This window comes from Musca domestica, unplaced genomic scaffold (assembly GCF_030504385.1).
Source record: "Musca domestica strain aabys unplaced genomic scaffold, Musca_domestica.polishedcontigs.V.1.1 16, whole genome shotgun sequence".
Lineage (NCBI taxonomy): Eukaryota > Metazoa > Arthropoda > Insecta > Diptera > Muscidae > Musca > Musca domestica.
In genome coordinates this window covers 2,615,153-2,638,838 of record NW_026712219.1, presented here as the reverse complement: position 1 = coordinate 2,638,838, position 23,686 = coordinate 2,615,153, and the positions used below count along the sequence as shown (strand labels likewise).

The window sequence follows — 23,686 nt, the reverse complement described above, 5'->3', positions numbered from 1 at the left end:
CCTTCTATCATAGTTTTTTTTTTTTTTTTTTTTTTTTTTTTTGGGAAAAGCACTTTAAATTTATTTATTTACGTTTAAAATACAAATCCCGGAAAGCATTTTTTTTTGTGTAAGATATTTGAGACTTAAACCAACCCTGCCTTCTTACAGAGGGTACATACATCTTGGAATGGCTTTTTAAGATCCCCTGTTCCCTTATAAGGATTCGTCCGTCTAGCTGATTAAAGTGAACAATTATTTTCGTTAAATCGCTAATTATACCCTCAGCCATACGGCCAAAACCTGTCTCATCGAAATTACGATTTTAGAAGCAGGTATCATTGATCCAAATCCATTTCAGGACATTTGGTTCCGATCTAGCGATGTCCGTCCTCTTAAAGGGGTCCAAACTTGGTACATCCTAATATTATTATCAAAATTAGGTCTAGTTCGGAGATGGGAAATATCGGCCCATTACTTCTAGTACCTTCCCAACAAGAGGTCGAAATTTAAAAATTAATAAATTACTGCACAGAAAGAGAGAGGATAATCGGATTTTACTCCAACTTTGGAAATCCTAATATTTGCAACAGTACTAGGTTAGGTGTGAAAATGAACAATATCAGTCCACTCCACCATATACCTGTGGTGCAGCGTCAACATTTTGAATAATTATAACTCTTATAAAATATGAATTAAGCGTCGGATTGTCTTCAAACTATACACATCGCTATATTTTTATTAAGCAAAGGTCTGGTGTGAAGATTGAATATATCGGTCTCCTCCTTCTGGTACCTCCCCACATAGAGTCAAGATTTTGAATAATCGTGAAGCTCATAAACTTAACATCCGATTAGATTCAGAATAGGTATATTATATATTTTTATCAGCACAAGATCTGGTAGAGCTTGGACCATTCTTTCTAGTATCTTACCCGTAAGGTATCAAAGTCTTGAATAACCAAAACGATTATAAAATCCGAAAGAGGCTTTCAGTTCTCGTCATATTTCATATTTCACACAATTTTTATTAACCCTTGGTCTGGTGTAAAGATGGCATATACAGGGTGACATAAAAAACCGCAACAAAGTCAAACGACATAATTTTTAATTCTTTTTAATTAAAACAGAAATGTCGGAAATAACATCAAATTTCAAAATAAGTTTAGATTTGTTCAAATGGCCAATGAAACCGTCACACGCAGACTGAATGTTGCTCTGCGGTATTTTGGCGGCGAAGCACTTGCTTGAGGTGATCGATACTTTGGTATTTTTTAGTGTCAACCTCGCTTTCCAAAATGCAGAAACAATAGTGCAACAGATTGGTATCCGGAGATTTTGGGAGCCAATCGAGGAACCTCATTTTGTTATCATTCTTGGGTGGCGGGTGCTGAGTGCGATGGTGCTGAGTCCTGTTGGAAAGCCCAAGGTCTGCGGCCAAAATGTTTGCGTGCATAAAGCTTTATTACACCCTCCAGAATATTTTCGCGATAATATTTGGCATTTATTCTGATGCCACGGTCGATTAGTACGAGCGGAAAGCGATCATCGGCTGTTATGGCGGCCCACACCATCACCATGGCCGGCGCTTGAGTTCTGGTGGCCAAGCGAAGGTGCACATTTTCAGCTGACCTTTTTGGCAAGTAAACACCATCATATTGTTTGCTTATAAACTGTTGGACAACGAATTTTTTCTCATGGGAGAAAGCCAAATTCGGCAGTTCACCACTTTTGGTGAAGCGAAGCAACTCTTTAGCTCTTTTGAGTCTAATTTCTTTCTGTTGCGGTGTAAGTTCTTGCACTTTTTGGAATTTCAATGTCTTTATCCCGAGCTCATTTTTCAATATTTGCCTAATGGAATATTGCGATATGTTCAGCTCACTAGATATTTTTCGGCCACTGCGACGCGGGTTTCGATCAAATCGCTGGAGAATTCTCACCTGGAGAATTCTCACCAAAATGCTTTTGTACGCTTGTAAACAAACGAGTGGCTTAGAAATGACAGCAATCTGAAGTTGATTGCAGTTTTTTCATCTCTCCCTGTATAGTTCCATTCCTTCTGATACGTCCTCCACAAAGGGTCAAAATTTTGATTATCCATAAAACTCATAAAAGTCGAAATTAACATCAGATTCCATTTTGACTTTGTTCATCTCAATATTTCCATCAACACAAGATCTATAATAAGATGGTAGAGATCGAACCATTTCTTCAAGATTTTGAAAAACAAACCGGCCAAAGAAAGCGAGATAAGCATCCAACTCCCTTCAAATTTCACACATACAATAATTTTTTCTAATACAAAATCTGTTTTCAAGATGATGTCGCAATATTTATATAATATTTAGTTATGTCCGATACGAAATGGACAAATTTGGTCCATTCATTCGGTTGACCATGTGATACTCTACAACACAACAATATGATAGAAGCCCCCTTGTGTCCAAATCCATTTTAGAAGATTTCGCTTTTGTAATTATGTTATGGAACAGTGCCCAGATATTACCCTTAGCAGGGACATTTGTCCAATATTTACGAACTCCGTTGTGCTGTTAGTTGTTGTGGTCCATTCTACAGCTAAATCATCCAAACTGCTACACTTCGTCCCTGTCCTGTACTCTCTCTTTCCTTTTTTTGGGTCATTTGAATCCCTAAATGTTTTGCAATCATCTCCAAAAGCAAGTTTCTCCAAATTTAGACTCATCTATATGATTTGCTTGTCTACGATATTTGGCTATATTCGTCAACGAAAAGCATACAAAAGCCAGAAATTCGCCTTTTGTGTATTTCGGATTTTGTCTGTAAGTTATTTTCAGAGTTTCGGTGGATTTGGAAATGTTGGCATTTTCACACAAAAGTAGTGGTCCATTCTACTCGCTGCCTTAAACTCTAACTTCATTCGAGCGTTCGTGTCCTTTGGTTCTATTTGTGACCTTTATAAAGGCTGCAAAACCAGGAACATTTTTAGTTGTTGGTTCGTTTCAACCCCTAAATATATTGCGGACATCTTTGAAAATAATAGGCCTAGCCCTTCTGAGCCTAACCCTACCCTTGTGAAAAAAGAATGTTTTTTTTAAGGTTTTTTCACAAATTTGACCTTTTGTGTGTTTTTTTTTATCCATTTGTAAAAAAATATAAAGTAAAAATGCCGGCCGAACTTTGACCACCAAATGGAAGATATTTACAAATTTCAAAAAAAAAAAATCCGTCGAAAAATACTGTTTAAATCATATAATTCCGAATATGGGGAATTACCTTTATATTGGGCACTATACGAAGGCATGGACCTGTATAGGCAAATTTTGTCATAGACCATAACGATACTCAAATACGAAACTTAAAACAGTTCCGTGTACCTATTTCGAACTTCAAATACGAAATTTGAAACAAAAAACATAATATCGGGAGGTATCGTTAAATGGGGGCCATACGAAGACCTGGAACTGCATAAGCAATGTTCTGTTCTTTTTCAAAAACAAAATTCCTGCAGATCAATCTACTCCATTTCGTTCGGAAGTAAGAGTGATTTCCACAGACGACCAGACCGACGGACATTGCTAAATCGACAAAGAATTTTATGCTGATCGTGGTCTAACATTTCCATTTCGAGGTGTTAGAAATGGAATGACAAACTTAATATACCCTCCATACTATGGTGGAGGGTATAAATTTGACAAGATGATGAGGAGATTTATAAAAAAACGAGCATAAAGAGACTATTAAAGACAAGCTGGTAGGGATTCTTCCACAAACGAGCTGATATGAGTGTGAGCCAAATTAGCTAGAGATGATATCAACGGGATAAACTGAAAATTAAGTCTATTTTGGATGAGATGAAGAGCAAGTCCATTCGAGTTTATGAAGATCTATTATGGACGAGGCAGCAGAGTAGCCTTTTATATACGAGGTGATGGAAACTTATCTATAGATCAGCTCTTATTGTGTTCATTATAGCCAGACCAGCCGATGAGGCAGTCTGATAAGGTCATATAGGATACAAACTTTTTTTTAACCGTTTCGGTTTGATTATCGATTATCTATCAGCTGGATAATAACCCGGTTGTTGTAGAAGAGTCGAAAACATATAGCTGATTAATGCTTTGCGTTTTACAACAGTGGACTGCTGGCGAGCGGGATGATTGTAGTCCGCTTATCTTTAAAGTACTTGGCTAATAGACTTTAGATTGTCAACTTATTCATGATAATAGGGTTGTAATAGTTGGAATTTTCCTCACCCTTTGATGATATTGGAGTCCATGGGGTCAAGCCTAATATAGTACTTACTTTTATGATTACTTTTCGAGTGTGGAGGAAATGCATGGAAGAATCTTACACTCAAAAGTTCTGTAAGCAATTGTGGAGCGCTATCTTAATTTTATTTCAGAACTTTACTTCTGAATATTTTTACCCTATACCACACTGTGGCAAAGACATAGAAGCATTAAGATATGGCAAGACTGAGTCAAAATATGGCAACCATGTGAAAATGCCCATGTTGGCAATATGCAAATTTTTAAAAAGGTCTACGGAATAGAATTTTGAAACCACATATTTGAATTTTTCAAACTTTTATTTCAATATTATATTTCCGTTATTGGGTTTTTATACCCTACAACACTATGTATTGGGGGTATTATAAGTTTGATTGGGCCAGAATTTATGTAACACCACGAAATATTGGTTTCCCATATGAGAGAGTATATGGATCTTCCTAGCTTGCCGAGCTGAGTCGATCTAGCTATGTATGTCCGTCCGTCCGTCTGTCCATGTTAATTTGTAATCACTCTACAGGTCACAATTATGGCCCGATCCTTACGAAGTTTTGCACGAAGGTGGGGTTAGGGTCAGAATAGCAGCCTATTTGATCGCCAAATGTTTAGAGGTTGAAATGGACCAAATACGGAAAAAATGTCGGATTTTGCAGTAGCTATACAGGTCGCAATTATAGACCAATCGAATTTCGCATGTACCTAGAGTTTAGGGCGGGGAAGAAGCCTACCAATTTGGGTGGTCATCGGATAACATTTAGCGGGTAAAATAGACCATATCTTTTGTGTTGAAAAATTCAAAATTTTTCATTAAACCGCGAATATTTTAAATCCCGGCGAAATCACAAAGCCATGACAAGGTTACTTCTGATCTTTTCACTGATGTTAACATCCAACAAAACGGATATATAGCAAAATATGTGCGATATATATGTTTATCAAAGAAGATATGCTTGAAAAATCTCTTATATGTCGAGAACGGCTGAACTAATTTTGAAAGTTCTCATTAGTTTAGAATGGCATCTTGGCAGGAAAGAAAATGCGTCTAAAAAAATCTCTTAAAAATATCTCTCTAAAGATGAAAATATTGATTTTGTAAAATTTTCTCATATTTTTTTTAATTTTGTCATATTTTTGGCATATTTTCATTTTGAATTAAACATTTGGTAATATTTCTACAGCTAACAAAACTAAGTAGTTAGGATATCAGAATATCATATACAGATCGCATTTATGGCCTGATCCATACGAAATTTTGCATGGGGATAAGATGAGGGTCAGAATAGAAGCCTACTCTTTTTGGAGATGATCGCCATATATTTAGGGTAGGAGTGCAAAATTGTCAAGAGGTCGTAATTATCGCCCGATCCTCACGAACATTTCAATCCGGGTTACCGGACATTGCAAAAGCCAAGCAGTTTTGGATGGCCATCCAAAAATATTCAATGTGTGAATAGTTTGCCAACTTTTGTAGACAAAATACGAAAATGTCCATTCCAGGAATTTTTGGAGAATTCACAAATACAGGAAAGACGCACTTCTGACTATTTCGTTAACGCTGATTTCGTTGAAGAATATAGTCAAATGTCTATATCTCATATAGATGCGTTTCAGTCAAAAACCAATAATAAATGTTAATATTTTGCCACTTCTGAGAGATTATAGGTATTTAGGAAATATTGGTTCCAGATCTAGGAAGACCATTTACATGAAACATCTACCAATAAATTGAAAATGAGCAAATTAGTTAAAGTGCTATTTTTCGAAAATTAGAGAACGAAACCTGATGGTTTTCTTTTATAATTTGTCACAATATCTTGTGGAATTCTTTCGAGTATCTCGCCTATATAAACTGTATCGTTTGTTATAGTGTTGTAGGGTATTCAACGGTCGCCCCGCTCGACTGTAGCCTTTGCTTACTTGTTCATATTAACATCCCTCTGTCATGAGCGGTTGCTCGACGTATTGTAGACACAAATTTACATTACAGCTCAGAAATACTTTGCTAGTTTTTTTCGAGATCGGTTCAGGTTTGGGTATAGTTCCCATATATATATTTACTTGATTCCTAATTTATTGTGCTCCAAATAGTTAAAATAAGCCCGAATTGAATGTATTTCGGCATATGCAAACGAATTTAGCCTGGAAGAAACTATATCAAATTTGGTGAAAATAGCTTAAGATATAGCCATAGGTCCTATATATATAAATATTCATCCGATTTTTTATTTTACTCCCTCACATCCGTAAAATATTCTCCATGACATCAAAATTTGGTGCCAATTATCAGATACAGCATAGAACTGCTTTTGCTAAATTTTGTACAGATCAGTTCAGATTTCGATAAATCTTCTGTATTTATCTTCATCCGATTTCACATTTATTGGACCTAAAAAGTATAATATCAGCTCAAATAGGATGGTTTTTGATATGTATCGGTTCAGACACAAACTCCCCCATCAAATTTAGTGGAATGCGATAGAAGCCTATCATATTTTGGTTGGTATGCTACAGTTTACAGTTGGTATGTTTTAATTCTCATAAATTCGCCATCAAAACGTGCAAAGTGGTGCATGGTATCATAAAGTAGGTCCATCCCGACTTTGGCCTTTCTTTACTGGTTTTAACATATGATTGAGGAATTAAATTGTAAATATACCCTGATCATATGGTGCAGGACAAACAAATTACGTTTCACGAAATATTTTGTTTTTGTAGGATTTGCAGCTTTTTATTGCTTTTTTAGATGCAGTAATTTGTAGTGTTGTAAATTAAAAAAAATATATTAAATGTTACTAATTTTTTTATGGATTTTTTTTCTTATTTTAGGTAAAATAGAAAATCAGAGTTTTGAAGAAAATCCCATATTCAAAACAGAACAAGGCAAATATTTAGCTGAAAGTAAGTACAAATAATAATTTCTAATATATATAATTTTTTTTTAATACAGGGTGAGATAAAAAAATTGCAAGAAATTCAAACGGCATAATTTTTACATTTAAATTTTATTGAATTAAAGCAAAAAAAAAAAATCGGAAATATCATCAAATTTAGAATAAGTTGAGATTTCTTCGAATTGGTCACCTGTGGCACGAATTACGGCCTTCATACGGCCAATGAAACCGTCACACGCTGCCCGAATGTTACTCTGCGGTATTTTGGCCCATTCCCGGAGAAGCGCTTGCTTGAGGTGATCGACACTTTGGTATTTTTTAGTGCCAATTTTCCTTTCGAAAATACTCCAGACACAATAGTCCAACGGATTGGTATCTGGAGATTTTGGTGGCCATTGTGCGCTGGAAATGAGCGAGGAACCTCATTTCGTAACCATTTTTGGGTGGCGCGTGCTGAGTGCGATGGTACTGAGTCCTGTTAGAATGTAAAAGGTCTGCGGCCAAAATGTTTGCCTGCCTAAGGCTTTAATACACAGAATATTTTCGCGATAATATTCGGCATTTATTCTGATACCACAGTCGATTACTACGAGCAGATATCGATAATCGGCTGTATTGGCCGCCCACACCATCACCGTGTCCGGCGCTTGAGTTCTTGTGGCCAACCGAAGGTGAAAATTTTCAGCTCACCTATTTGGCAAGTAAACACGATCATTTTGTTGGTTTACAAACTGCTGCATAACGAATGTTTTCTCATCGAGAAAACCAAATTCGGCAGTTCACCACTTTCGGCTAAGCGAAGCAACTTTTTAGCTCTTTTGAGTCTATTTTCTTTCTGTTGCGGTGTAAGTACTTGTACTTCTTGGAATTTCAATAGCCTTTCTCCGAGATCATTTTTCAATATTTGCCGAATGAAATATTGCGATATGTTCAGCTCACGAGCCATTTTTCGGCCACTGCGACGCGGGTTTCGATCAAGTCGCTTCTTTACTTTTCAAACCATTTCTGCAGATGTTGGTGTTTTCTTCCGTTCACTTCCTTGACGTCTGGCTACGCTACCAGTATCACAGTAACGTGCGATGGAACGAGACACAAAAGATTTATTCAGATTTAAATTCTGGAGTGCTCTAACGATAGCCACTTGTGGTTTTCCAGCCAAATATAAAGAAATCACACTATCACGCTTGAATTCCATCACGAATAACTTTTTTTCTGGAAAATTCTCACCAAAATACACTTTTACACAATACTTTAATAATTTTAACAGCTGTCGGACGAGTGGCTTAGAAATGACAGCAGTCTGAAGTTAATTGAAGTTTTTTCATCTCACCCTGTAGTTTTCAACAAGGGTGGTTAAGATAGTTCTCTGGCCTGAATAGTATTCGGTAACGGTGTCATGGAATAGTTAAGATTAAGAATGTGGAATTAAAAAAACAAAAATATCATATTCTTGTCCCTCCCAGAGAACTATGTTTTCTTGCTCCAATCAACGAAACTGCCCAAAATTTTATAATTCCCCAATATTTCTTTTGCAGATCTAGCCGATCCCCTTATCAAAGCTTTAACACAAGTTGCACAAAAACGCCCACAAGATCCCCTGCAATATTTAACGAATTATCTGCAAACATTTGTGGCACAGCGTAACACAAATGGACGAACAGTAGTACGAGCTGCCGTCCATTCGGGCAGTAGTCACACAGACTCCACGGCACTGGCGGCCAATTCGCAAACAGACTCACTTGAAGAGAAGCCAATTGTACCAACTTCACGTATGAATGGACATGTGACACGCGACAAGGGTGAAGATATCGAAACGGATCCTGCTCAACAACAAATCTACGATGAGGATGCCGATGAAGCGGAGGCTGCACTGTCCAAGCGCTTAGAGGAACGCGATGAACATGGTCAGAGTATGCTGCATTTTGCAAGTGCACGATCACATCGTCGCGGTGGTCTACTGCAGTTGATCGAAGAATCGAAAGTGGATATAACATATCGTGATGAGTTATATCGCACGGCCCGTGATGTTGCCCTGCAGGCGAATCAGGTGGTCAATGCCAAGGATATTGATCGTTATTTGATATCGCTGGCGATTGTTGGTAGGAAGCCGTATGAGATTTTCGAATTTGAATATATTTCCATTTATTGTGTCTTTGTATAGGTGATGTCAAACCCTTTGAGTACTTTGCCATTGCCGGCTATGATCATATCATTGATTTAATGGAAGATGACAAATCAATTATCGAGGTTGCCGAATCGAAAGGTCATACAGAGTTGGCAACCTATTTGCGTACCATACGTCCTATGGAGGTAATTTAATTTGGAATTTTACTACTCTCTATGATAGGCAATGAGAATATTTGTATTAAATTTAAATTTTTTTAGGAATTACGCGAAGAACTTCATCAAATGATTCGTGACCATAAAGCGGATCGAGTTAAGGAAATTGTTGCTGGGCCAGAAGCCAAATGGTTGTTAATGGCCAGAAATTATTATGGTAAACATATCTATATAATTGGCTCAATGTTGTTGTTTCAACTGATTTTATTGGTGTTTTCTTTGCCATTCTGCTATTAACTCCAAGTTCATAATGAGGTTGATGTTGGTCGAGTAGATTTCGTTCAGTGGTTGAAGGGTTGCAAACTGTTATGTGGGGCAGATCTACAAAATAACAAGTAGAAACACATTAAGGTCGGCCGAACTTTTAATCCTCTTCACCTTGGGTAAAGGAAACACTTTTACATAGAAGTATCTGAATTTAAGCGTGTTCTACTTTAAACGTCATATGCCAGTAAGACTGTTTGGAAAATGCAGTTAAACTTATCAAAAAAAAAGTGGGTGAGGCCACTATATGGGGGCCATACCAAAACGGAAACCTCTATAGACAATTTTCTGCTTCAAGGATTCTCATCTATCAAATTCGTGGGTATGTGACTAGGATTATCAAAATACCGAATATCGGTGGGTACGTTACATATAGGAAAACGTGAAACTAAATATACAATATTCTGCCTCCGGGCTAGAACGCATTGCAAACTTAAAATACCAATTTTTACACAAATCCGTGAAAAAATATGTCAAAAATCATCAAAATTCTGAATGTCGGGAGGTTCCGTTAAATGGGGACTATACCAAAACGTGGACCAACATATCTCATTTTCAATACCAACCATCCTAAACACGTTCTGCACTGTAGGCTGTATCGTGATTTCAACAGACAGACGGACATCGTTATCAACTATCAATCGGGTTTCCTTTTAAAAATCTTATTCCGGTGTGAAAAGTCCTGAAGATAGAACTTTAAAAGTACTTGAGATATCACACTAACTTAGGAAAAAGTGTGGGTATCTGCAATTTTTTGTTATTTCTGGCATCAAACTTCAAATGTGTCCGGAAAATAGTTTTTTTTAGAGATTCTAGAAAAGCACTATTTTGTTGGAGAATTGTCTTTGATAAATTAATCACAACTATTAATGTTCTGGCATCATTCTAAATGATGCCCAATGCTGTGTTGAGCTATATTACATTTGGAATCCAAGCAATTCATTAAGCGTTTTAGGTATTAAGTTGCTAAAGTTGACCGGGTTGCCGCTGCTGAAACTCTGCATTGCTTCGGTAGAAATAATCCAGTCTTTGAAAATATTGGGACTATTCCATATAACCCAAACTTAGTACATCGTGATATTATTATAGTCAAACTTAAAGATAAAGTTCGGAGATGGGCAATATCGGCCCACTCCTTCTGGTACCTCTTCCACTAAATGTTAAAATTTTCATAGGAAATTATTTGCCTCATAGAACCTAAAAGAAACATATATTTTTATTCTAATTATGCAAATCCTAATACAGGGTTGCCCATATTCGACGGACCTTTGGGCCCATTCCAATTGACAAGGCTTGTCCGCAGGCAACAATCTTTGCGTCAATTGAACTTTGTACGGGAACAAATGCAAATCAATGAGAATAATCCGTTATAAAGTGGACCGAGCCATGCCCAACTGCTGAGAACGGCGTTTTTGGGCAGCGATATTCTCGGCCGATCGCCTTGGTCGACTTTTATGTGGCCTCTTCGGATAAAAAAAGCCTTACCAGTCGAAAATTTTTCGTATAAACGCTTAATGGTGTTCTTAGAAGGCACACTTCTCACATTTTTTTTTCACAATTGACTTCTTCTGTTGAATGTAAATTTCAACTATCTCAGAGCGCTCGCGTGGCGTGTATTGGTTCATGGTGAAAATCTGCTTGGACTGACACTTCAAACGCGGTATGTCATTAAGCGATGTGACATCTCTGTCAGAAGATATGGCGTTGCCAGATGGGTCCGTTGAATATGGGCAACCCTGTATGTTTTATCAGTGCTAGGTTGTGTGCTAAAATGGGCAACATCGGTCCACTCCATCAAGTACCTCACCCACGACGGGTCTACATTTTAAAAAACCATGGCGCTCATAAAAAGCGAAATTACCATCTGATTCTTTTGAAACGTTTTATTTTCTAATATTTCCATCAATACCAACACAAGATCTGGTATGAAGTTAAAATATATTGGACCACTATCTCCGGCACCTTCCCCACAACGGGTCAAATTTTTTAATTATTATACCACCTTGAAAAGACGAAACAATCTTCTAATTCTTTTTAAACTTCGTAGATTTCGTCTTTGGGACAGTTTTTCAATTCCAAATACTGAAAGTTCTTTATTGATATTTATCCACTCTGCTTAAGGCCAATTTCCAATTTTATCTTTTTTTCGAGACAAAATCTAACAAACTGAATGTCAAGCAATATATATTTCATTTTTTGAAGCGCCACGAACAACGTCAATTTTTTTATTTTTTCCTGTCAGAAAGGAAACAATTTTCAGTGTTTGGTTACCAAACCAAAAACCAATTCCGAACTTTTAGACTTTTTAATTTTAACAAGTAAAAACGCAGCTAAATTCGGCCGGGCCGAACTTTTTATACCTCCCACCATTTGGAAGAAACCTGAAAAATTAAAAAAAAAATCCGACGGAAAATACCGATCAAATAGAAACTGTTATATGGGGGCTATACGAAGACGTGGTCCGGCATAAGTAATTTGTATCATTGGCTTAGTAACTGTTCCGAACTTTATATACGAAATTTGAAACAATTCCGGTGATTAACGTAGCAAAAATCATCAAACTACCGAATATCGGAACGAACCGTCATATACAGAATATATGATATCGTGGACTTATATAGACAATTATTTTCCAGGGGGTAATGTTCAATTTCATTGAAAAAATTAGCTGAAATTATCAAAATACCGAATCATGGGGTTAAGTACTCACAAAGAAGTCATTGTGTAGAATATCAGACATTTCCATTGAAAAATTTGGCTTGATATACGATATCGTGGACCCAAATAGAAAATTCACTTTTATGGGGTAAAGTACTCACAGAAGAACTCCTTGTGTAAAATTTCAGACAAATACATTGAAAAATGTGGCCAAAATCATCAAAATACCGAATATCGGGGTGTAACGTTCCATGGGGGCTATACAATATCGTGGACCGATATAACACATCTTTGAACTTGACCTGCCTGCAGACAAAATACAGATCTGTGCAAAATTTCAGTTTCCTATTTTAATTTATTTTGACTGTAGCTTCATAAGAACAGACGGACGAAAGGACAGGGCTAAATCGTCTTACAATTTTACGCTGATCAAGAAAATATATACTTTGTTGGATCTAAAATTATTATTTCGATGAGATATAAACGGAATGACGAACTTTATATACCCTCCATACTATGTATGGTGGAGAATGTAAAAATCGGTTAATTGAAAGCCGACCAAAGTCGACATTTCGTAAATTGTTGCATACCTTTTAGCTGTGTAGAAATTAAAGTCGATCAACAATCAATGAATGTATACCGAAAATAATATTTTCGATAACAAAAATCAGGAGTATCAAAGCTTTGATTTCTGTGTAATCATGACCATGATATTTTCCGACCATAAATTTTACTTTCTCGGAGATCATGGAATATGGAGTGTGTCATTCTCAGAAACTACGTTAAGAGAGAGGGAGGGTTAGCTTGGAAACAACTGTAGCGTATTTCAGGCGGAAATCTTTGCGGTCAAAAAGATCACAGACCTGCTGGTCACGAGGAGCACTGAGGTCAGCGGTCCGGTGACTATTTATGTCGATAGTCAAGCGGCACTGAAGGCCTTAAATTCCTTTACTATCAAGTCTAGGGCTGTTTTGAACTGAAGGGAATCCTTGGAAAACACTGGGTTGTCCATCAAGCTCTGTTGGGTTCCTGGCCATTATAACATCCCAGGTAACGAGACTGCAGACGAATTGGCCAGGCTAGGATCCGAATCAACTTCAATTGAAGTACACAACTCGGTTAAACCACCACTGTGCCATTTCCTACAGGTCATTCACAGACATTACTCTGAGAAAATCCAACAAAAATGGCTGGACGAAATGGGATGCACCATCTCCAAAAAATCTGGCCCACACTCTCAGAGAAGAGAACAAGATCGCTGATGTCATTGTCAAACCCTGATTTAAAACTTGTGGTGGGTATCATCAAAGGTCATTGTAAGGTGAGGGCTATTACCTCGAAATGGGACAGCGACGACATTGACTACTTTAGGAAGTGTCAAGATGAAGAAGAAATCGAGACAGTCGAACAGTTGCTCTGCCACTGCCCAGCACTCATAAATGTGAGATACAGACTAGTGGGAGAACTAGTGTCACATGATCTGTCCTCTTTTTCTAATCCTTCGATTAGCCAGAAGATTCAAGTGACTAAAGACCACACGGCAAACTCCTCAGCCGTAGATCACACTCTTAAACTCTATTTCTTATATTCATCTCTTCTACAACCACTTTTTCTCTCTTTTCCTAACATTCTTCTAGGATGAACACAATGGTCTCCTAGTGAAGCGGTTGCCATATGGTGACCGCGCGTCCTTTAAAATAACCTAAACTAACGATAAGAACATATGGCTTGAAAGCATGTCACATGAATGTTTGTGAATGGTCTTAATTTTGGCTCGGTTCAAAAGAAACCGGTTTTTCCAAGTTTCATGTTGGTTCAAATCAGCAAAATGTAGCCCTGGTTGAAATGTTGTTCTTACGAGAAATGCCGGTTGCTTTATACGAATAATCATCATTCACAATTTAACTAAACTACTTTATGTATTTTAAATGAATTATTTACATTTAATTCTATATGACAGGAAGGACAGCGCTGCATATAGCCATATTAAAAGAAGACGAGGAGCTGGTGGAACATTTTGTTAAAATATGTCCGGAGGCCTTGAAAATCGGTGATAATGTAAGATTTATATAATTGGATTTTCTTCATTTTGCCAATTCAATGAACTTATTTCAAATTTTCACTTACAGCTGGAACGGTCTCCTCTGCACTATGCCATGGGCACAAATCTGGTCGAAGGCATCAGTCGGATACTCATACAAAACGGGGCCAAGCGAACGAATAAGGACTTGAAGGGACGACAACCAAGCTATTATTTTATGAATAAGGCAGACATTCTGCGATTACAAGAGGAGGAAGATGAAAACCGCTAATGTGGATCAATATTCACACACACACACACACACACACACATTCACCAGCTCACCCAAACACATGTCACCTAATTTAAAGTAAAGATTGTCTTATAAACACCTTGTATTGTTGCCTAATTTTAACTTTTAAATTTATCGACAATTTTAATTTCCCCTCCAAAAAAAAAAAAAAAAAAAAAAAAACTGAAGTATTATTTTGTAAGAAAATCAAACAACGTGTAGTGTCAAATGTTTAAATTTTAAGTAACCAAAAAAAAAAAAAATATTTTAACAAAAAGTGCACTTAAATGAACGTCTATATTGTTTAACAATTGTGGTTTCCTTTACGATTTATTCTGAAATTAAGTGCCTTTTTAGGAAGTAAAAAAACTAAAACATTTTTTGAGCACTTTGGTGTGCCCTGTTAAAAATTAAGTGCCTTAAGAAATCAAACAAAATTAAAATATCTAAAATTGTACAATTTAAAATTTAAACAAAATTCACAACGAATTTATTTATTCATAATTTGGAAGAAAAACAAAAAACTGTTTAATTTAAGTATTTATAAATTATTTAAAAATGATAATATGTTTTATTTATTTGTTGAATAAAGGAAAGGTAAATGGAATGGGAAGTGTTTAATAAGGAGTAATGAATTAACGGCTGAGGGTGCATTATACCAATATTATACTCAGAATATTTACACTGTGCAACACAAACCAGTAAATAAAATCTTAAAGTCGGGCGGGGCCGACTTTATGATACCCTACACCACTTTGTTAATTTAGTAGAGCTCCGCATAACAATTAAAAAATTTTATGGGAGAATTCATTCATACACGCCATGATTATAACAAGTAAGCAAAGGCTACAGTCGAGCGGGGCCGACCGTTGAATACCCAACAACACTATAATAAACCATACAGTTGATATAGGCGAGATACTCGAAAGAATTCCACAAGATTTTGTGACAAATAATAAAAGAAAACCATCAGATTCCGTTCTCTAATTTTCGAATAATAGCACTTTAACTAATTTGCTCATTTCCAATTTATTGGTAGATGTTGCACGTAAATGGTCTTCCTAGATCTGGAACCAATATTTCCCAAAAAAATGAGAAACAGACATTTGACTATATTCTTCAACGAAATCAGCGTTAACGAAATAGTCAGAAGTGCGTCTTTCCTGTATTTGTGAATTCTCCAAAAAGTCACTGGAATGGACATTTTCGTATTTTGTCTACAAAATTTGGCAAACTATTTCACAAATTGAATATTTTTGGATGGCCATCCAAAACTGCTTGGCTTTTGTAATGTCCGGTAATCCCCATTCAAATGTGCGTGAGGATCGGGCGACAATTTTGCAGTTTTTTGGTCCATTTCAATCCCTAAATATATGGCGATCATCTCCAAAAAGAGTAGGCTTCTATTCTGACCCTAATCTTATCTCCATGCAAAATTTCGTAAGGATCGGGCCATAAATGCGATCTGCATATGATATCCTGATATCCTAACTACTTAGTTTTGTTAGCTGTAGAAATATTACCAAATGTTTAATTCAAAATGAAAATATGCCAAAAATATGAGAAAATTGAAAAAATATGAGAAAATTTTACAAAATCAATATTTTCATCTTTAGAGAGATATTTTTATGAGATTTTTTTAGACGCATTTTCTTTCCTGCCAAGATGCCATTCTAAACTAATGAGAACTTTCGAAATTAGTTCAGCCGTTCTCGACATATAAGAGATTTTTCAAGCATATCTTCTTTGATAAACATATATATCGCACATATTTTGCTATATATCCGTTTTGTTGTAAAGATCAGAAGTAACCTTGTCATGGCTTTGTGATTTCGCCGGGATTTAAAATATTCGCGGTTTAATGAAAAATTTTGAATTTTTCAACACAAAAGATATGGTCTATTTTACCCGCTAAATGTTATCCGATGACCACCCAAATTGGTAGGCTTCTTCCCCGCCCTAAACTCTAGATACATGCGAAATTCCGCGTCGATTGGTCTATAATTGCGACCTGTATAGCTACTGCAAAATCCGACATTTTTTCAGTATTTGGTCCATTTGAACCCCTAAACATTTGGCGATCATCTCCAAAAGAAATAGGGTTCTATTCTGACATCAGTCCCACCTCCATTCTAAATTTCGTGAAGATTGGGCCATAATTGCGACCTGTAGAGTGATTACAAATTAACATGGACAGACGGACAGACGGACGGACGGACATACATAGCTAGATCGACTCAGCTCGGCGAGCTAGGAAGATCCATATATACTTTCCTATGTGGGAAACCAATATTTCGAGGTGTTACATAATTTTTGGGCCAATCAAACTTATAATACCCCCAACAACAACACTATGTAGGGTATAATTATAATTTAAAGTTCAAAGGACTAAATATGCCGAAGCAATTGTACCTTTTAAATTTGGACTTGTATGACCCATTTGGTGCACAATTAATTTGAAATCAAATAAAGATATATATGGGAGCTATATCCAAATCGGAACCGATCTCGATAAAATTTGGTAAAGATATATTTCCCTGAATATCGTTGTTATGGAGTGCATATTACGGCTGTGGGTAACAAATACAACAAATCGGATGAACAATATATATGGGAGCTATAGCTATAACTGAACCGATCTTCACCAGATTTGGCATACTAGCTTCTAGACTCAATTCCATCCCATTTGGGCAAATATTAGACGGTTGGTGCACAATAAAAGGTAAATCGGACGAAGTTATATATAGCTATATCCAAGTCTGAATCGATCTCGATAAAATTTAGCAAATGTATATCTGAGCTGTATTTGATTTATTTTCCCACATATTGTTGTTACAGAGTGCATATTACGGTTGCGGAGGACAAAATAACAAATCGGATGAACAATATATATATGGGAGCTAAAGCTATATCTGAACCGATTTCGATCAAATTTGGCATACTTATTTTCAGGCCTAATTTGGATGTATGTGAAAAATTCCATACTATTCGGACTGATATTAGACGTTTGGTGCAAAATAAAAGGCAAATCGGACGAAGATATATATGGGAGCTATATCAAAATTTATACCGATTATTCTTGGGCCAAACAAATAATTTGTGCAAAATTTCATATGGATAGGGCAATAAATGCGAAATGTACTTTGTTTACAAAAAAAAAAAAAAAAAAAAAAAAAAAATGGACGGCCGGACATCCATAAATCGACTCAGAATGTGATTCTATGCAGATCATCAAAGGAACTATGGATCTATCTCGATTGCTTTTGTCTGTTGCAAACAAATACACAAAGACACAATACCCTGACCACCTTGTGGTATAGGGTATAGAAATAATTACGTCGAAAATGCAGTAGATTATGAAAGTCAAAGAAACCTAAACAGAGCTGGCAAGCCACCACCACCACTCCCACACTTTTAGAAATATTCGGATTAAGATTCCTCGAAATCTGAGCATTTTAGGTAAATAGTGTCTTCGGCAATATTACAGGCAAAACTACGAGGAAAAATTTTCGTCGAAAAAATTGACCTTCAAGCTAGTCAACAAACAAGCCTTCTCTTAAGTATGCAAGTTAAAATATTTCACAAAATCATTTGTCATAAAATTCTACTGTAGGTCCTAGAACACGATAGATGTACACTCACAGCATGTGGTCGATTATTTAAATATATTTTGACTTATAATTATTCAAATTGTTGATCCTGGAATGGGTTACGAAGAAATCGGCAATATTGCCCATTTCGTATTGGACCTAAATAAATATGATCTGAATATTGCGACGTGTCAGGTTTGGACTATATTCGTTACTTCCTTCACTTTATATGAGACATGTGATAATTTTTAGAAAATGTTAAATTCTGTCTGATGTACCACGTACTAGTTGCGATAAAAAACTGCAACAAAGTCAAACGCGATAATTTTTACATTTTTTTTTTAAATTTTATTGAATGAAAGCAAAAAAATATCGGAAATAGAATCAAATTTTAGAACAAGTTTATATATGTTCGAATTGGTCACCTTTGGCATGAATTATGGCCTTCAAACGGCCAATGAAAATGTCACACGCTGCCCAAATGTTGCTCTGCGGTATTTTGGCCCATTCCAGGCAAAGCGCTTACTTGAGATGATCGACACTTTGGTATTTTTTAGTGCCAACCTTGCTTTCCAAAATCCCAGTCACAATAGTCAACGGATTGGTATCCGAAGATTTTGCGAGGAACCTCATTTTGTAAACATTCTTGGGTGGCGGGTGCTAAGTACGATGGTGCTGAGTCCTGTTTTAATGTCAAAGGTCTGCTGCCAAAATGTTTGCAAGACCAAGGCTTTAGTACGCCCTCCAGAATATTTTCGCGATAATATTCGGCATTTATTCAGATGCCACGGACTATTAATACCAGCGGAAAGCGACCGTCAGCTGTTATAGCGGTCCACATCATCACCATGGCCGGCGCTTCAGTTCTGGAAGCCAACCCAAGGTGCACATTTTAGCTGACCTCTTTGGCAAGTAAACACGATCATTTTGTTTGTTTACAAACTGCTGGACTACGAATGTTTTCTCATCGGAGAAAACCAAATTCGGCAGTTCACCACTTGCGACCAAGTGAAGCAACTCTTTGGCTCTTTTGAGTCTATTTTCTTTCTGTTGCTGTGTAAGTTCTCGCACTTTTGGAATTTCAATGGCTTTACCAGAAGAACTGGTCTGATCTCTACCATCATTATTCCAGATCTTGGGTTGATAGAAATATTGAGATGTACCGAGTCTGAATGGAATCGGATGTTAATTTCCCATATTATGAGCTTCCACATACTCAAAATGTTCAGCCTTTGTGGAGGAGGTACCTGAATTAGTTGACCGATATATTCCATCTTCACACCAGACCTTGGATTAATACAAATTTTGTGATGTGTGTAATGCTTTTTTCGATGCTTATTTGGATTTTATGATCGTTTTTGTTATTCAAAACTTTGACCATTTGTGGATACCAGAAAAAAGTGATCCGATCTCTACCATCTTTATAAAAAATCTTGTGTTAATGTAAATATTGGGATGTGCCTAGTCTGAATGAAATCGGATGTTAATTTCTTTGAGGTAAACTATTTTCTTTAAAAATGTTGATCCCCTATGGAGTTGCCAGAAGGAGTGAATCCGTGTTGCCCATCTCCGAACTCGGACCATGCTTGACAATAATATTACGATGTACCGAGTTTGCGTGCGCAAATAGATAGACAGACAGGCGGACGCCCATAGATCGACTTTTGGTATTGAAAATGGGCCATGTACGTCCACGTTTTGTTATAGCCCCCATATAGTCGTACCTCCCTATTTTCAGTAGTTTAGTGATTTAAGCGACATTATTCACCTTAAATGTTTTAAATTTGATATTTGAAGTTCGTAATGGATGCTACATCCTAAGACAGAAAATTGTCTGTTAAAAAAAATAATAAATAAATAAAATAAATTAATAAATAAATAAACCACTTCAAAATTCTGTTAAAATCTTAAAAATGTCGAATATAGGAAGTGGCAGTCATACTGGAGTCTATACGAAGACATGGACCTGCATAGAAAATTTTCTGTCATAGACTATAGAACCTATTAGGATCTTCAAATGCGAGATTTGAAACAACTCGGGTGAATTATGTGTCTAAAATGATCAAAATACCGAATAAGGGTGGGGGGTTATACGATATCGTCGTCCTATATAGGGGGTAAAATACTCAGAAGAAACTCCTTGTGTGGATTTTGAGACAATTGCATGGGAATGTTTGGCTACAGTCATCAAAAAACCGAATATCTGGGATACCGTTATATATCCCAGCCACGATATCATATGGGTGCTATATCAGCCCACGATATCATATGGGTGCTATATGATATCGTGGGCTGATATAGCCCATCTTCGTACCTGACCCGGCAGATGGATAGGCGGACGGACGGACGGACGGACGGACGGACAGGGCTAAATCATCTTAGAATTTTACGCTGATCAATAATATATACACTTTGTTAGATCTGAAATTATTATTTCGATGTGTTATAAACGGAATGACGAACTTAATAAACCCCAACACTATGTATGGTGAGGGTATGAAAAAAAAAATGGATCAATATTTCAAGTATTTATTGCGTTTTAGTCATATTTTCCATTGCATTTAGTAAAAAATCAAAAATGTCCAGTCCAGTTTGTTGTTATTGTAAGGTTTTGGTCATAGCTACCAATCGACTTGGCTTTAACGAGGTTTTTAGGGCGTTTAACACTTTTTCGCGATAAATTTCAATTATTTCTGTTTCTTATTATTGCTCCTGACTTAATTTGAAACTATTAGCTCTTGGTTTGTACCATTAATTTATGCTGTTATTAAAATCCTGCCCTATCCCCTGACGTTGTAAAAAAATCAAAAAAAATTGATAAATTTGTTCAATAACAATGGCGCACCGTTGTTTACTTTTTAAATCCTTGAAGTATGAACTTTGGTAAGTTGGTAGCTGAGTTCTTATTAATTTCAAGTAATTTCTATAGCCCGTGCGTCATGCCCAAATTTCCAAAGAAATTATGCGATAATAGTAATTTATGATATTCCCACGACCCGCCGCAGGTGGGAGAAAGCGCAAATCGTTGATATCAACGTTTATAGTTCAGTTCTATTTTAAATCCAATAATTTGGGACCCCCATCTACTCGCTCAGTCTTAGAGGCGTAGTGCAACACCACTAAAATGTTTAAGGCTTAGATCATGAAATGGGCCGCAAATTGGTACAGATCTATTTTCTAGATTCCAACCAATTAATTGTTTGATAAGGACGATGACAATTTTTTATACCCTCCACCATTCTATGGAAGGTATATTAGCTTTGTCATTCCGTTTTTAACTTCTCGAAGTACTCATAGATCATACAAAATATATATTCTGTATCAGCATAAAAAGTCGATTTATCGTCTGTCTGCGTATCTGTCCGTTTATCTGTTGTAATCAAGGTATCTTTCAAAAAAAAAAAAAAAAAAAATTGAGATAAAGGGATAAAATTTAGCACACGTTTGTATTTTTCCAGTGGGCAAGTTAAGTTCGTGAATGAGCTATGTCGGTCAATGTTTTCGTATAGCCCCCATATAACGGGAACACCCGATATTCGGCACTTTTATGAGTTTAGAGACATTATTCGCCGGAATTGTTTCAAAGTTCTTAGTAATCGGTAACACAGCCTATGACAAAAAAATTGCGTATGCATGTGTACTTTCTCGTATAGCCCCCATAAAACGGTAGCGACATAATCTACCGGAATTGTTTCAAATTTCTTAAAAGGTTCTAATACATATTACAAAAAATTGTGTATGCCGATCCACCTCTTCGTATAATCACAATATAAAGATACCTCCCGATATTCAGCATTTTGATGATATTAGCGATATTATTCATCAGAATTTCTCCAAATTTCGTATGTGAACTTCGGAATCGGTACAACAAGCTATGCCGGAAAATCACTTATGCCTTCTTTCTTTCATATGGTGGAGGGTATTAAAAGTTCAGTTCGGCCGAACTTAACTTCTTTTTTATATCCTCCACCATACATAGTATGGAGGGTATATTAAGTTCGTCATTCCGTTTGTAACTCATACAAATAATAATTTTAGACCCAACAAAGTATATATATTTTTGACCAGCGTAAAATTCTAAGACGATTTAGACCTGAATCAGGCTACAGTCAAAACGAATTAAGATAGGAAGCTAAAAGCTTGCACAGAAATCTATCTTATCTGCAGGCAGGTCAAGTTTGAAGATGAGTTATATCAGTCCACGGTACCCGCGATATTCGGTATTTTCATGATTTTAGCCTCTTTTTTCAATGGAATTATCAATGGAATTATCCTACACAAGGAGTGCCTTGTGAGTACTCTACCCCTTCAGATATTCGGTATTTTGTTGATTATAGCCACATTTTCCAATGGAATTGTCTGACAACAACACACAAGGAGTTCCTTGTGAGTACTTTATCGCCTGGAAGTTTAATATCGTTAAAGATCTATGATGTCGTATAGCACCCATACAACGGTATCCCCCAATATTTGGTATTTTGATTATTTTAGCCACATTTTTTAATTGTCTGAAATTCTACACAAGGAGTTCTTTTTGCGTACTTTTCTTCCTGAAAGATAATTGTCTATATAGGTCCACAATATCGTATATCCCCCATGTAACGGCACCTGCCGATATTCGGTACTTTGATGATTTTAACCATATTTCCAATGGAATTGTGTGAAAATCCACACAAGGAGTTCCTTGTGAGTACTTTAGCCCCAGAAAGAGTATTATCTATAAAGGACCAAATTGCCGTATAGCACCCATATAACGGTACTCCCCGATATTCGGTATTTTGATGATTTTAGCCACATTTTTCCACAGAATTGTCTGAAATTCTACACAAAGAGTTCTTTGCGAGAACTTTATAATCTGAAATAGATTAGTCCATATAGGTCCACAATTCATGTATCGTAATTTTCCGATATGCGGTGTTTTTAGATTTTAACAGAATTTTTAACGGATTTTATTTTTTTGAAAATTTCCAAATTCGTTCCAAATGGTAGAGGGTATTCAAAGTTCGGCCCGGCCGAACTTACTGCTTTTAAACTTGTTAGTTGCTCTGTACAAGATCACCTCCGCCATCTTTCCCGTCTTTTCCCCATCTTCCCCTTCTCCAACCCTCTTTCCAATCCTTTACTTATATAAAGACCTCTTTCAATTTTTCTTGTCTTTGCGGTTCTCTTCATTCATTCATTAAGTCAAAGTATGTCCATTGTTTTTAATAGCTCCAGAATAACAGTAGGATCTCCTCTTCCACATCCAATGAAACTAATTGCTTTCATTTTCTGTGGTTAAAAATATAAAATTTGAACGATTTCCATCAATTGTTTTGCTGGGGTTCCGCCACAATAACTCAATTATTTTCTCAGTGTAGCCTATCACCAACCATAAAAGAC

General features: G+C 36.5%; 1 protein-coding gene across 15 annotated transcripts in view; it reads left to right on the top strand.

Annotated features, from left to right (window-relative positions):
* LOC101893623 (glutamic acid-rich protein) overlaps positions 1-14,865 on the top strand; it is a 106,036-nt gene extending 91,171 nt beyond the window's left edge. For 14 of the 15 annotated variants that reach the window (XM_059119969.1, XM_059119968.1, XM_059119961.1 and 11 more), the window contains 6 exons: positions 7,076-7,147; positions 8,676-9,239; positions 9,302-9,450; positions 9,526-9,637; positions 14,363-14,460; positions 14,532-14,865. In XM_059119969.1, the coding sequence (XP_058975952.1) occupies positions 7,076-7,147; positions 8,676-9,239; positions 9,302-9,450; positions 9,526-9,637; positions 14,363-14,460; positions 14,532-14,714 (1,178 nt within the window). In that variant the 3' untranslated portion in view covers positions 14,715-14,865. Of the gene's footprint in view, positions 1-7,075; positions 7,148-8,675; positions 9,240-9,301; positions 9,451-9,525; positions 9,638-14,362; positions 14,461-14,531 lie in introns of those variants that run through there. The other variant, XR_009341804.1, reaches the window with a different exon arrangement.
* The last annotated feature ends 8,821 nt before the right edge of the window (positions 14,866-23,686 follow it).